The following is a 16,617-nucleotide window of genomic DNA, read 5'->3' on the forward strand; positions in this document are numbered from 1 at the left end:
CCCCGCATCATTCCTGGGGATATCCCACTGCCTCAGAAACAGGCACAGCACTGCTTCACGCGACCCAGCATCATCTTTTTACTCTGTGCAACGACTTGGCGATGCCGACAAGACAGGGAACAAACATTACAAGAGACACCATCCTGGACCTCACGTTCGCGCAACAAGCACCACACTTACAATGGGCACGCCTCCCAGACACACTTGGAAGCGACCACTACATCCTTGCCATTACTCTACCTCAACTCCCTCTTCGCCGCCAAATTGGACAAGCAACACTCATCGATTGGCCTTCCTTTCGCTAAGACCCTACCTCCCTCCCCCCAGCTGACTCAGATCTCGACCAATGGACCACGGAGCTCATAGCCCTGGTACAAAAACACAGCAAGACCATAGCTCTTACACCGGAAAACCCATCCATTGACTCTCACCTAGACCACCTGTGGGCTGCAAGACGCGGCTTAGTCAACAGATGGAAGACACGTAAACATAATCGTTCCCTCAGACGACGAATCGCCGAAATCACACAACAAGCAGCCAACTACGCCAGAACACTTCAAACACAGAACTGGCACTCATTCTGTGACCAACTAGGAGGCACGCTAACCAAGAAGCGCACCTGGCACATACTTCGCACTCTCCTGGGCTCCAAACCGACCCAAACAGCTATGCAGCAGCAACTTCGACGGCTTATCCACAACTACAAGCATCCACCGCAACAGCTCTTAGAGGAAGTCCGCGAAAAACTTTTTGCTTCATCTTCCCTGTCTCTTCCCCCTGCACACCCCATACCTGGGGCTTCCAAATCCGAACCTCGACGCCCCCTTCACAATTCAGGAACTGGAACAAGCGCTGGCCCGTCTGACGAGTAACACAACGCCTGGCAAAGACAAGATTACAAACAAGATCCTGCGCAACCTCGACAATCAGGCCCTCACCTCTCTCCTCGCACTCTACAACAAGCACTGGGAAGCAGGAACCCTTCCGCCCCAGTGGAAGCATTCAGAAATAACTCTTATACCCAAGCCACACAAACCTACAACTCCTGACAACCTCCGCACTATTTCGTTGACATCGTGCGTCGGTAAGCTTTTAGAGCACATGGTACACTACCGCCTGACTGCGTATCTGGAGGACAACGACCTGTATCGCCACACCATGTTTGGTTTCCGCAACCACCTATCTACTCAAGACGTCCTTCTCCAAATAAAAGAGCAAGTAATTGATAACCTCAGCCAAACACAGCCTAGCTGCATACTTACCCTTGATGTGCAAGGCGCCTTTGACGTTACACATAGAGCCATTCTTCAGGGGCTTCAAGCAACCAACTGTGGACAGGCAATTTACAACTATGTTCGCGCTTTTCTCACAAACCGGACAGCCACCATACGTCTCGGACCAATCCATTCTGACACTTTTCCCACTCCCGCAAAAGGAACACCACAAGGATCTGTAATCTCCCCTCTGCTATTTAATATCGCCCTTTTTGAACTGCCAGCCAAACTCTCCAACATTCCTGACCTGCGCCATGCCTTGTACGCCGATGACCTAACGATGTGGACGACAACTGGCTCCTCTGGACAACAGCAAGACAACCTCCAACAAGCTATCAACGACACGCTCGAATACTTGAAGCAACGAGGACTCACCTGCGCCCCTAACAAATTCGCCCTACTCGTACTCCGGGCTAGAACATGGGGTCGACCCCCAAAACCTGCGCCGGACCCAACCATGGCCATCTCCACTGCTCCCGTACCACAAGTCCAAACCCTCCGAATTCTAGGAGTCCCCTTTCACACAGATGGATCGGGGGCGGCACTTTTACCACAATTACACCAAACGACTACGCAACTGACTCATTTAATTCGACGCATCTGCACCCAGCGCCATGGCCTAAAGGAACAAGACACGTGCTGTATCGTCCAAGCACTGCTGACAAGCCGCATAGCATACGGGGCACCTTATGTTCAGTTGAAACCAAAAGAGCATTCCAAACTTGACACCCTGATACGTAAGTCCTATAAAAAAACCCTCGAACTTCCGTCCTTCACGCCGACAACACCTCCTTAAACTCGGCCTGCATAATACACTGTCAGAAATACTGGAAGCCCAACAAGCCAACCAACTCACGCGATTGTCTCTAACACCTACAGGCCGCACCCTTCTCGCGACACTTGGCCGCCACGTCATAACTCCGGTAGAAGCACCCACCCGTATCCCTCCCGACATCCGTGCCAACATCAAAGTAGCCCCTATTCCACGCCATATGCATCCCTTTTACAACAAAGGCCGACGAGCAGCGCGAGTCCGCTATCTCCAGAGACGCTATTCGAAGGACCCCGACACCAGATACACCGACGCAGCTGCATATCATAACCGCCAAGCTCACGCCCTTGTAGCCCTCAACACCCAGGAAACCCTCCTGACGTCCGCCGCGCTATCCACTACCACCTCCACGACAGCAGAAGAAACTGCCATAGCTCTAGCCGCAACCACAGCCGCGACAGATTACATTGTCATCATCACAGACTCCCAGGAAACATGCCGCCACTATCAAAAAGGATGTATCTCACCTCAAGCCCTCAACATACTACGACGCATAAACAAGCTGCCCTCCATCTACGTCGTGTGGACACCAGGCCACGCCAACCTTCCAGGGAATGAGGCGGCACATGCCGCTGCCCGCGAATTAACTACCCGGGAATTCCCTGAAGGCAGAGAAGACCCACCGGAATCCCTCATTCACCCCCCAGTCCCGAGTCGTTACACAGACATCTTGTACCACTACCGTCGAAATCACCTCGTCTATCCTTCTCCTCATCTATCTCTCAACACAACGACGCACGCCTTTGGCAACGACTACAAACCCAGACATACTACAACACAACAATTCTACACAACATATCACCAACCATGTATCCCTACGAATGCCCATCCTATAAAACCCCCAACACCACATACCACCTTGTCTGGACATGCCCCTACCACCCAAATCCCATCCCTTCCCCCTCCCTGGAGCAGTGGGAGTGCGAGCTGACCAGCTGCCTGCTAGAGACGCAGGTTAACTTCGTGTCTCGGGCAAGAGCAGCTGCCACGACTCGCAGCTATCCAGATTAGGAAGGCCACCCACAATAGCACTTTCCGCTCCAATAAACGTTTCTCTCCTCCTCCTCCATATTGCCACACAAATTAATTTTTTACTCATTTATCCCTAAAATTACCAATGAATGGAACCAACTGCCGGGCTCAAATGTTACCATAACCGATCTGTCTGCATTTAAAATTGCAATCGAAAAGTACTTTTTGTTAATCTTTTTTTGTCTTTTTGATAACCTTTCCTGTATATATATTATGTATTCATTCCACTCCCTTCTGTAATGCCTTTGGGCCTTGTAGGTACAATAAATGAAATGAAATGAAACTATTTAGTTTTTTTTTTTTTCACGGTGCAGGACATTGGCCTACACGGGCAGATGACTTGACTACGTTCACTTTAATATCCCCAATCAGCATAGCCCATGAAGTGACTGTAGACATTAATAGATTGATAGACTCATAGAAACTTTATTAATCATGGGATGGTGGGGACGAATCAGCCACCTCGGTCAAGATTATTTGAATAAAATTACCATAACTTTTAAGTCCTTGTAGACCTTGCTCACTTTCAAAGCACAACACTTCAATCTAAGATTTTCCTATAAATCTGCCTATTGTTTCCAAACGCTGTTTGCTTTACGAGTGCAGCCTGCTCGTTTAAACATTGTCAGCAGAGATGCAAGGAAGGTCAGATTACATGGCATTACCAGCAGCCCCACAACACCGGAGAGGAACAAAGTTACAGTAACCTTGTAATGCCGAAGCTGCAGTGTCTTTATGAGACAAAAAAAAAATCAATAACAAAGCAAGACAACATGGTCGTCATATATGCGTTTATTGTGCTGTGTAAAACACAGGTCCATGCAGTCAAACCATCACACAAGCTTATCCAAGGCATCATCAAAGCAACCTAATGAGCGCAAGAGCATCACAAGCAATGCCAACTTACACCGCCTTGCCCCGACTCTAGACACAAAAGGCAGCAGACACAGTCGGAAACAAGTGCGCGGAGGTGAAAAAAGCACCCGGAAGACAAACCAAAATATATTCAGCAACTTCAACCAGAGTTCAGTAAAAAAACAGCCGCGTAAAACGCACAGAGTGACTTGGTGCCACGCGGATAGCTAAGAGCGGCGAAGACAGCTTCAACAAGGACTTAAGCCTACGCATGTCTGCGATCGACCCAAGGCACTTTGCAATCACTTATAAACTAGACATTCACTCAAAGACAGCTGGTAAAACCTGGGGGACTAGAGAAAGAACAAAGCCACTCCCAACAAGAACAGCAGCATCTTCTCGAGAACGGGAACCGGGTTTAAATTATAAAAGTGCACAAGTGCTGTGCACAGCAGAGGTATGTTCTGTACCACTGACATATAGCATATGAACTAATTACCTAGGCACTAAAAATATGCACACTGACTTAAAATAAAATGCAGTCTTTTTAAAAGCACAGTGTAAACCCCTAGGTGTCCTAAAAATATCCTGCGGAATTAAAAAGCCTCGAGCAGTTTTCGTCCAGCGAAACTTGCTCGTGCCATATTTTCTCCTCGTTATTTTTTGGGCTTCTTGGCACCTTGGCAAAGGCGCAACAGTGGAGAACCGGGAGCAGCCAATCTCCACTGACCCTGTAAGAAAACCTGGCTCCCCTTATTCAGGTTTGGTACTCTATACCGTACAAAAAAGGGCCCCGTCTTACAAAATGACGTGTGGTACAAAAATACGGTCCCTCCAGTGCACACAACTTGGAACAACACCCTGCTCGCAAAGATATCCTAAACCCATCAGTGCAGTTTTTTTAGTCGGGTTGCACTTTTTTAGGCTTAGTCACACTGCTACACCAGTCTGCAATGTATTGAGGGGGAAAAACTAACTACCATGGCCATCCGTGGTCATTCGTTTTTAAGGCTCCATAAAAAGTGTGAATATGTAATACTGGTTATTCAGGAAAGGTAGGTATATGGTGATTTGGCTAGTTGTGCTACCCAACAACATTTTCTAAGGTGCTGCTAAAGAGTCACTTTACATTGGTGAATTACACACAAATACACATCAGTACAGGACACCAAACATCAAACTATATAACCTTACACCACAGGATGGCAAGTTTTTCAGGCTGTAGACTTTCCTCGAACAACCAGTCTCTTCCGCCTGTCTTCCTGATAGTTCATCCTGACTACTATCAGCCAACTTACGAATACACATCGCCTGAACAAGCCTGCAGATTCTCTGGCTACAAGAAATGCCCTTGATACGCAGCAGCGCACACACGTCACTTCAAACCTGCAGTGGGTGGTGCACGTTTCATGCTTTCTACAGCAAGCCAACCAGCCAAGGCCCTCAAAAGCCACTGGCACCACACTCGAGAGGTAGTGCACCGGTTCTTTGTTTGCACTTCAGAGCTGTCAGTAAGCCAGCACAGCGAAGCACTGAATGCTCATCAAAATCAAGAAACCACACTACGGAATATAATGCCTCGAGGCTACTAGATCGAAATGTGTCACATAAATAAAGTATAGGTACATAAAAAATATGGTGTTAATACAAACTGCTTGTGGTCAAAGCAAGCCACATTACTTGCCTTCAATAAGCTTCCTTCCAATAACACACACCGCCCTATGTCAAGGATGGCCTAGAAAGCTCCCGAGCCAAAAATGGGCTCTTTTCTTTATTTCAGCACACTGAAGGATGGGTAAAGTGTGGCTGACAGGAAACGAAACGCTCGCACAAAAAATGGTGCATCGCAACCATCGACAGTAAATATGGAAGCACTAATCCAGCAATTCAACTTAGGTGGATTAAAGGTTGGGTAGATGCTTGTACGATAAGGATGACAAAATGAATTTCTTGTTGCAGCATTGCACAGCACGCTCCTTTTAGGGGGCAATACACCATCAACAAGTCCAGCTCTTTGAAGCTACCTCCTTGGTATGCCACCATTAGGGACATTTAGCGGTTTTCAGCATTATTCTGCCCTTTCACCCCGTTGTGATGTGATTCACGGCAAGACTGACTACTCGTTGTACCTGACAGTGGCTACACCAACTGCCTCAAACATGGCGTTCGACATGCTTGCGTTGCCAACGATAAACGTCACGCACAGTTTGAACTCGACCAAGACTTTGAAGCCGATTTCGACTGCAGCTGTACTTTCCTTCACCTTAACCCTACTTTGGAGCATGAAGTCAAGTACAACAGTAACAGCATCACTGCAAGTATTCAAACACACCTTGCAGCAATCCCACTGGCCCCATAAGCATCGAGGAGAGTCCAGTACTGAGACTTGCATTAACAATCAACATCCTCGTAACAGCCTACTCCTTCCCCACGTCTGCCAGGCTAGCAATGGTATTGAAACCTCCTCACACGAAAATTTCAACAGAGTTATCATAGGTGCATCGGGTGGCTCTCTACCACTGCTACTATCACCCAACTGACTGACTTCGCTTCCCTTCAGCATCAGTGATAATCAGAGACAGTAAAAGCTTTTTATCGTATATTGCAAATAACTTCAACAATATTTGAAAGGCCCGAAACCAAGAAGGAGAGCCACAAACAGTGTATGCTTGAGTGACAGGCAGCTCCTTTCCGCAGAGGTAGCTTTTTCCCATGTCTACTGCCTAGCAAGCTTATTCAAAGTCATTACTAAACAGCGCAACAAAAACACGGACTATAGCTGAGGTACACAGGACGAGCGCTGTCCTGTGTACCTGCGGTAAGCGCGGGTCAACGACACAGGACGGTCAACGACACAGCGCGGGTACACAGGACAGCGCTCGTCCTGTGTACCTCAGCTATAGTCCGTGTTTTTGTTGCGCTGTTTAGTAATGATGGATAACCAACTCGCCCAATACTGCACTTTGTTTATTCAAAGTCAATGAGCCAGTTGCAATTCTGGCTAACCCCCTCTCCCTTTCCCTATCCCTCCCTATTTCCCACAGTGACCTTCTCAAGCCAGCGTATGGACACATCTCAAAACAAAGGCAGCAAGCGTACCTGAGTAAGGCTGCGAGAGCAAGAAAAGAAAACAAAACAAACAAGAAAGTTGGATGCTGTTCTGCTACATGCCCAGTAAAGGAACGCTGAAATAGTGCTCCCAGAAAGTAGTAGCTGCCTCACAACTGTCACAATAAAAGTTTGCCTGAAGGGCCCTTTCCCCTACTTTAACACTACCCCCACGCATCGTGCAGAGCTCTGCATACATTAGTCGAAAGACAAGAATCTCAAACCGTTCATCTCTGAGGGTCAGTTACACCACGTGCGACATGCGTGCTAGCTCACATCCCCGCAACAAAGGTGTCTCTAGCTATGCTAAATGGTGCAACAGCTACAATAACAACGTTATTACACCTCAACAACTAATACCCGTACGCATGGGCGAGCAAATTTTACTTAGAGGTCAGCCTAAATCATGATAAAAGTTTAAAGCGGTCTTGAAATGAGGCATAACACCGCCACTACCCTCAGAAGATAGCGTGTCATGCCTCAAAAACGACATACCGTTGACAGGCGATGTGATGGGCCCCCCCTCTATCACAGAGTTTGCACAGAAACGCAGCATTTGTCCAGCCAATAAAAATTAACTGCAAGTGACGCAGTGAAGGACCAGCTTCAGCTGCTGATACCACGTCAATTTCTCCTTATTCAGCTCGCTCGGCCACATTTAAACACTTGCTCAGAAATTAAACTTGGCATAACACTACCAGACTTGGAAGGTGAGTTGGAAATTTCTCTGCCTCCAAAGTGGTTTTCCCTTATGAGACGAAAGGAGTGCAATCACCCCAAGCACCTGATCAAAGCTATCGAATCTGTTTCTCCCCCCTGCAATAACATGGCTGAAAAGGGCCTTGGTTACTCCATTCTTGTTGACATGTGCCAACGGCTTCCGCACACTGAGGGAAACCTCTTTGTCTCTGCATGATGAAACCCCTGCCATGCTTTCCTGCACCTTCACCCCCCCCCCCCCCCCCCCCTCCTCCTCCTTATCCTTGATCTGCAGCATTGCCATGTACAACCTTCACAAGGCTTAGTGCTCCCTCTAAATACGTGATTCAATAACCCGCTCCCTTTTGTAGGCGACCTCCTATGCAGTTGTTTCGTTCTTCTATCACGAACTCCCGCCCTGCCCTCTTTTCTTACTCAACTGAGATCCATACACCCCAACATCCCAATAGATAAACAAGCAAAAACCAGCAGCATATCCAGTGAAAATAAGAGGATGGGCTCTCCACCTGTGTGCTGAGAACTGCATGCATGCATCTCAATTCAGACTGCTCCTACAAACGACCAGGCTGTGCAGCTTTCACTCTTACTCTACATTGCATGCAATGGCTCTGCTTCCTATCAGAGTGGACAACAGCCAGAAACAGGACGCCCCTCCAGCATCACATTCGTGACAATGGAAGAAGCCAAGGTCCATCTAAGCTTATTAAGGAGGCAGCTTTCAAACCTGCATAGCCAATACCCCTGCCACCACTCAACTGATGGTCTGCCTAAAGGCGAAAGGATGTCAAGGAGACAAATATAACTCCACTACAATGTGTGACAATTTGTTGTTGCTGTTATTATTATTTATTTATTATCATCATTATCATTACTCTAACAACCACTATTTTGGCTGAGTTTGTTTAGGCTGTATACAATTTGCACCTACAATGCCAGCCTCCCGCCATGTAGATATGCTGACTGCCGAAACGGCAAACCACTCTGAGTTCAATAGCCCACAAGCAAACCCCAAAACCATCCACGAAATAATGATTGACATCAAGATGATGCTGATTTCATGTAGTAGGTGGCTTTTGGTTACCTTGACGTTTTAAGTTTAAACAACAAATGTTGACAGCAGCTGGGCATCAAATTTGGAGTCAGAAGCCATGTGAAAGTTTATAACACACTAGCTGCAGAAGTTACGAGCTCAAGCTGCATCCTTTTCCCTTAGTCAGGGCTGAGAAAGCCGAAACACATTTGGGAGCAGTTTATGGAGCAGAAAAATTTCAATTTCGGAGCAGAAGAACCTTGATTTGGAGCAGTTCACAACATTTAAAACGTCGTTTGAGGACCTTAAAAACCAGATTTGCAGCAACAAAGAAGTACCCTTTTGAATCTGTTTGAAATACACATAACAACGAAATAGCCTATAGATAAGGTTTTTTTAACAGGGTATCACAAGGTACAAACTTCACTACCTTCTTGCAAACTTCTTAAATTGCATTGAGGCTGTATGCATAGACAGCGTAACGTGTAAAAATTTCAAATTGAAAAATGCTGCAATCGTCAGGTGGTTTTTTTTTATCATTTCAATGCTGAAATAATTATGTCTAATTCCTGACTGCATTGTACGAACAAATGCAGAGCCACGGCAAAAATTGCACAAAGCGAGGTGGCGGTTGTTGCATCACTTCAACCTTCAATGTGCAAGTTCACCCCGACCGTAATTTGAGTAAAGTAGCTATGTTTAGCCACCTCAGTTTTGGCATTAAAATTTCACTTCGCATACATCAATTATTATTACTCGTGTAACCAGTCCTGCTATTAGGCGCACATTCCCGAACACGTCACGGCAATGCAGCACAAGCCTCAACTTCTGGCAAGTCGATCGTTTCAATTATCAAGGCTCGCAAGCTTGGTGTCAAACACAGAAATAACTCAGCATTTTATAACATCACAATGAGTCCAAAGGTTCACTTCACGAAGCCTGACTGTAGATGCACGCACCCCATTTCACAATAAAGTACGAGCCATGGCGAAGTTGCTGGCCCCACGTTGTTTTCAATGGAATCTGTCTTTCAAGCTGTACAATTTCCCAAAATCTGGCACACGTTATAAACATTATCACATGTTAGCGTTACTACACCATGTTAGCGCCACTACACCATGTTAGAACCACAACAGATAAAATGACTTAATGGGAACGAAACTGACTGCGTAACCTAAACCAGGGAAAAGATCGGCAAAGTGTACCGAGCGCTTGAATTACACAGCAGCCGCTTCAACTAAAGACTCTAGCTTCACCCAGCGGCCAGGCTTTTTGTTTCCATAGCGACGGCCAAACAGGAAGGCCGTTTCAGTGAACGCATCTAGAGAGCCAATCATGCTTTAGGAGCTATCATTTGCTTCATTTCAGTCTTTCTTTTTCTGTCATTCGTATGTTTTCGAGTGAGAGACGATAAGAGCGGTGACTGGAAGGCAGAAGATGAGGGTTCAGCTGACCTAGCAATACCAAGACGATCACCCCATCCTTGCAAAAAAAGGCACCACTAAGGCTGCTACGAAAACCCTGTTGTCAACTCGGCCTTCTTTCCCACCGAAACTGACACAAGCATTGAAATCCGTGCCTTTCTGGCTGCTTTAAAGCAGTTCGGCGTAATTTTCACAATGTTCATGTTTTTGGAGCAGTCTGGCGCACGAAAACGGAATTGTATCAAAACTGCACAATAGCGTCACTAGATAAGGTTACAGAGTATGGGCACTCTTTTCTCCTATTGTTCCTTGCCGCCGCCGTGATCACTGGTCAGTTCGCATCACGCGACACTTGTTTACACTGCAATGGTTCATGGGCACCGCCATTTTGTTGTTTATGCACTTTCAGTCCATAAACTGTGGTGGTCTCAGCTTGTCCTCCCTGCTCTGCGGCTCCGTGCGACTGGCGTCGTTCCGAAAGCAAATCAAAGATGCCGCGCTTCACAGCATTTCAGCTGCAGAAGTGTGTCCGAAGATGCCGTGTAGCTGCGTCTCCGGCAGGTCATTTACAAATGACCTCGTACAAGTTAGCAGTGAGGCAGCACGAGCTGCAATCAGGCAACACTGACAAACAACAAAATGGCCACCATTGCTCACTTGCGCGCCTCAGTGACGGTCCTCTGTATCTTGTCAAGTGACACTACTGCGCAATATGCGCAGCTGTATCCCCCCTTCTTAATGCAAGCATGTCTATTCAAAGGATGTTGAGCAGCAGCCTACAGGGCTCACTCACTCTTTGTATTGTGTGGGACTCAAGTGGAGAAAGTGCAAATGTCTTTAAAGTGCACAATGATAGGGAAGTCACTGCGGTCCCATTTTCGTCAACGTTCCAAAAGGGGAACGCGGGCTCATGATTGAGGACCCCCTAATTCCTATTCAATGCAGAACAACATGCAGACGCAGAGGAAGCCAAGTGGAAAAGTCACCCTGAAGTGGTTAGCTTTGAGACTCCAAACTTGCAAACAGCCTCGAGAAAGCAGAATTGTTCTTCTCTGCACTAAGATGACACAGAGGTGAAACCGCGCCGGAGTTGATAATACACAGCCTAATAACTGTGTTTTCATATTGGCAGGCATAAAAAATCTGCCTACTTTCACAGTAAGTGAGAGCTCAACACCTTACCATTTGTTTCTTCGGGCAACTAGAACTTAAAACAATCATGACTTGTCAGTCCTAAATCCTTGACTCTACAAGCAAACTATCATCGGTTGCTAAAAGATGTTGCTAAAAAACGGTTGTATTAAACCACACAACAGCTCTCAATAACCCTTGTCATGCTCGCACACAAACAATAACAACCTGGCAGACATATAAACTGCTGAGAAACTAAAACGTGGTCTTTCCGCTGTTCCTAGACGATGAAGGAGGGTACATTTCTTCCACGCCTGGGTAACAGCACACAGCCATAGGAACGAACTACTCCGCACACAAGATATGCATCCCCTGACACTGACAAAAAATTAGTCACTGTGGTTGGGAGTGACCCCATCCTGGCCAACAAGCAAGGCTGAAAATAAATGTTGCCTTGAAGCGTGCAGAGTCCTCAAGAATTACTCACCAGCTGGGACTAGCATATGTGGCACAAACTTCTGATCCAGATTTGAAGGATGTGCATTAGGCTATGTGAGCGCCTTGCGGTAAAAAAAAAACACAACAAAACCCATAGCTCCAGATTTCCCATGGTGCCACTAACTGCTGGGCTGGCCACTAATCCCTTCCAAGGGGAATATGTTTTCAACAAACATGCCTGCACAGAGTTGAATTGAAACTCGCATTCTTTTTTCATGATTCCGGCAAACAATGTTAAAAATAAAGATGACAATTCAGGCTTACTTATTAAGCCCTGTTTTGACTGATTTTGACCGATAATTGATCCCATAGCTTCTCGTTGCTGCGTGTCAGCCATAACCGAGAGCTTCACATTGTGCATTTTTCAGATTATTATGCATCGGTGCCCATGTGTGCATGCACGTGCACATACACAGATGTGTAGACAGTCGCCCATTCGTCGCGAGGTGTACAACGCAGTGAAAAATGAAGATATTCAATGCGAGTCAGGCTATCTCTTTTTTTTTATCCCTAACTTAAAATCGCAGCTACAGAAGGATATACTCTAGATTTTATGCTTGACAAAAACATTCAACTTTGTGTGTTTTAAGAAACACATGAAAGTCACCATTCGCTGCACTGGTACACAAGGCCACTGTAGTTTTGTTCAAACTGTGCTTGACAAAAACATTCAACTTTGTGTGTTTTAAGAAACACATGACAGTCACCATTCGCTGCACTGGTACACAAGGCCACTGTAGTTTTGTTCAAACTGTGGGTGAGTAGCAGCACAAGAAAAAATGTAGAAACTGGAAGCTTGTGGGAATCAGCCACATACGGCAACTATGGCAAATTCAGTTCAAATCTCACAGCAATTTTAGCTCAAGGCAAGCACCCGTGAGTTTCTAAACTTTTTGCAACTAGTCCAATTAATTTGGCGACATCTTTGAAACCGAATTTCAAGTTATTTTACTTTATTTGCGCCTTACTCATTAAATTGTATGTTTGTGTATGAAACCAACAGTAACCAGCACAAACCCTCTGCAGTGGCTTTGTGGCTCGAGTGCTTCCCCTTGACACAATATCACACGTCAAATTCCCTATTGCAGCAGCTGTCGTTTTTATGGAAGCCAAAATTGCAGCAAAAAAATGGATTGCGGTGCATCTCGTGGATCACAGGTGATCTGAATTAAACCTGCAGCCCTTCACTGTAGCATGCCTCGCAGCCCAGCAGTAGTTGGGTACATAAAACCCCAAATGGCACTTAAAAACAGCATTTGCTGAAGGAACAAACTTTAGCCGCAGTGGCTTTGTTGGTGTGGCACCATACTGTTCCAAGGATGAAATGGAAGTGGTAAAACCAAATGTAATGTTTAGTTAGCAAATAGGACGCTCACGTATAACAAATTTCAAGTTTTGGACCAGACTACACAATGACTGCATCTGTGTTTACAGAAGTGGACTGAACAGGCATGTGTGATGCTCGCAGAAACAATGAACCAACAATTTAAAGGGACACTGACGGCAACTAGCAAGTTTGGTTCAGACGAAAGTAGAACTGCTCCGTAGCCCTCGCAGCATTTATTCGGTGGTGAAAGATGCTTTAATTGTAGAGAAATTACCAATGAAAAATGCATTTCTTCTTTCCCACCATTTCATGGCGTTTCACATTATGCAAACGGCGACCAGAAGCGAGTGGGACGGCGGTGTGGTCCAGCAGGAAAACTAAAACCTACCAAGCAAACCATCGTGGCCGCAAGAGCCACTGGTTGCGCTCTCAGCGCATACAACAAAACAACTTGCCCACCCTACACGTTTGTAGCTCCCGGTATGTGCACGCCAACCTTGGTGCCGCATGGCACGTACGATGGTGCGATGTGCCGCGCGGCCTTTTACTGTACCTACAAAACGTCTAGCAGACAGTGGTTGGGGCCTTCACACCGTGAGTTCACCTGCTGTCTATGCCCTCGGCTTGATTATGTGGTGCCATCTGTTAGTTGCACTTGTAACAGCACCCAATGTCTAGTGCAAAAACAACACATAGGTACTCCGGTGTACGAGCACCTGAATGGCAGTACTCGTGCATCTGCATGCTATTACTATGCAGGTGTGCGTGCGCACAAAAAAAACTAAAAAAAAACACATTAAATTTACAACTCGACGGATGGGCTCTACCTGCGCAGCCGCATACGTAGAGTTTGGCGGTAACAGTCATGTGACTACGCCGAACCTGCAAACCAGCGGCACCATGGCTTGGCCACTTGCGAATGTTAACACGGCTTGAATTACACATGTACATTTATAATTGTTTATGACTTGTGAAAGTTAATGTGTCAAGAAAGATTTTACTTGTTTCTTTGGGAGCTTGTGTGCATGCTCCTCATTCTGTTGTTCATCACGTGACTCTTGGCACATCTGGTCAGTTGCTGCTTACGTCATCTCTGCTCTGCGACTGATAGCTTTATTTTTTGATTATTTAAGAGATTATTCTGAATGTACTGCCCCAGAGACTGGTATATTCGTTTTCTGGAGCCGCCAATCTATCTATTTAGACCAACTTCGGTTATGCCTTCAGTGTCCCTTTAATGCCCCGTCACATTTGCAATTGTAAGACCACGTACACATTTTTTAATGCATCCACAATCATGGCACCAAAGGGGCTCACAGAGGAAACCAAAACCACTGTGGAATACAGGGAAAGGAACGGGCAGGCAGTGGCGGTGTCATCTGCGTTTCACTATTGGAGCTTCTTGCTGTAACGGTCCACAAACAGCAGTTTCGTGGTGCCAGACACAACACCCGACATTCAATCAAACTCAACAGGAAAAGCAGTTTTCAACGTTGTAACACGTTTAAATACAACAGATATGGAAAGCCAAACAGTCATGTAAGGTATGGAACAAAAAAACAAATAAAAAACAAAGGGTGGGAAATGGGGGTGCATGACGGGTCGTACAGTGACCTCACTTTTTGGTTTTCAGTCCTCACTCACTCGGACATGGCCCCTGGACGGAAGAGGTCCTTTTCCAGCTTTTGGCGACTATCTGGCAGGTGGGAGGCAAGGTTCCTCGTGTCGATGACTCCTGAGGGCTCGGCACTGCGCTCCGATCCACTTGTAAGCTGTGCAGAGCTACTCGCCCGCGGCGCCCGGGATGCTTTGCCTGTGAGGCCTGGGGTTGCTATGGCACTGTCGCTTTTCGAACTGTGGGAAGGTGATGCCGTCTGATGCCCGTCATCTATGCGACGCGCAAATGAAGAAAGACAACATTCCACAATCTGACTGCAGACTGCGATGCAGTGGCAACAATAACGAGGTCTAGGTTTATACAAACTACACTTGGCTGGCGGAAGAGGAAGTCACTATGTTGTGAAGTACTGATGCTGTACTAACGTTAGTCTTGTGGGAACACCTTGGGGCTTCAGAAGATCATCATTTTGGCAAATTTAAGTCAATTTCAAGTAGTACTTATCCCGTTGACGACAGTGTTCAATCTAACCTTGTGGTATTCAACTCATGGGGAAAAAAAAACAGCAACAAGACGGTTGATATAGACTGAAGTGAGGTACAACTATGGTTCCGCATTGTTACATTCACTGAATACAATAACATGCAAGAAATATTGTAAAGAAAGAAAGCCTCCCATGTGTTGTCGTCCCTCGTCCCATCTATTAGCGCTGTTCAGAATTCAGATCGCGACAAAACAAGTACAAACTGTTTTCGAACTTGTAGAGGCTCAGGAGTTCGAGAAACAAAAGTTTGTTATTGCCCTTTTTTACTAACTTCAAATGAGCCAATGCATATTGGTGCATTGGTTTATCTGCTCCCTTTTCTTAAATGGCAGCTGCTTATGTAAAGAAGAATCAAGTAACGGCTACTGTGATAAAGCACGGTGGCCATGGTGCTCTGCTACAATGCTGAAGTAACTGCTTTAAAACAAGGCAGCAGCAGCCATTTATCCAATGAGAGCAAGACTAGTCACACCATGATGCGGAACAAAAAAAATTTCCAAGTTTTCAAAGGGGGAAAAAAAAAGAAAAAGAAAACTAAAAAACATTCCCCATTTTAACTCTCATAAACCCATAACAATGTAGAACAGTAGGTTTCACCAAACTGTGATCCAACAAGCTGTGGGCAAGTCAGCTGTGCTGCTACATTTGAAGCAACTTTGAGCAAAGTTAGAGGCAACCTCAACAGGTTTCAAGTGGCTTGCGACCTTCAGTGAAAGCAATCCAGCTTAATGGGATTCGAAACGAATGCACTTTGGCACAAACACAGATAAAAATGCACAAAGATGACCAGCTCCACAGCCGCAATGGTTGCCCAAGCCTTGTCCAAACAAGGTGAGCATGCTGCTTGGCAGCTAGTTGGCTCGTTAAATTGACAGTTATAAAAACAAGTTGGCTTTTAAGCCGGCTTACAAGAATTACGCCTCTGTCCAAACCCCCTGTGCTTCCAAACAGCCAACTGAAAGACAAGTCTGGCAATAACCACAGCGTGATATATATATCCAAAATGTGTGAAACGAAGAAAGACACAAAACGACAAAAATTGGCACCACAGTCGTTTTGTGTCTTTCTTTGTCCTCTGTTTGCATGAACAGTTTTTCTTTCAGCTATGAACCAACTAGCTCCGCAACAAGTTTTAACAGAAGGCCCAATTTCTTTTGCTCTACAGAGCCCAATTGTCCAGTGTACTTTTATATAGCAAATCCGTTTGCTTATGACGATACTTAT

At 46.0% G+C, this 16,617-nt stretch overlaps 1 protein-coding gene across 1 annotated transcript in view; it reads right to left on the reverse strand.

The window, feature by feature from the left end:
• Positions 1-3,914: 3,914 nt before the first annotated feature.
• LOC144170380 (ankyrin repeat and IBR domain-containing protein 1-like) overlaps positions 3,915-16,617 on the reverse strand; it is a 59,645-nt gene continuing 46,942 nt past the window's right edge. Inside the window, exon 21 of the mRNA XM_077700150.1 lies at positions 3,915-15,119. Coding sequence (XP_077556276.1) covers positions 14,872-15,119 — 248 coding nt within the window. The 3' untranslated portion in view covers positions 3,915-14,871. The remainder of the gene's footprint in view (positions 15,120-16,617) is intronic.

The sequence above is a fragment of the Haemaphysalis longicornis genome, unplaced genomic scaffold (assembly GCF_048455015.1).
Source record: "Haemaphysalis longicornis isolate Haplotype H1 unplaced genomic scaffold, Haemaphysalis longicornis Haplotype H1 scaffold_2, whole genome shotgun sequence".
Taxonomy (NCBI): domain Eukaryota; kingdom Metazoa; phylum Arthropoda; class Arachnida; order Ixodida; family Ixodidae; genus Haemaphysalis; species Haemaphysalis longicornis.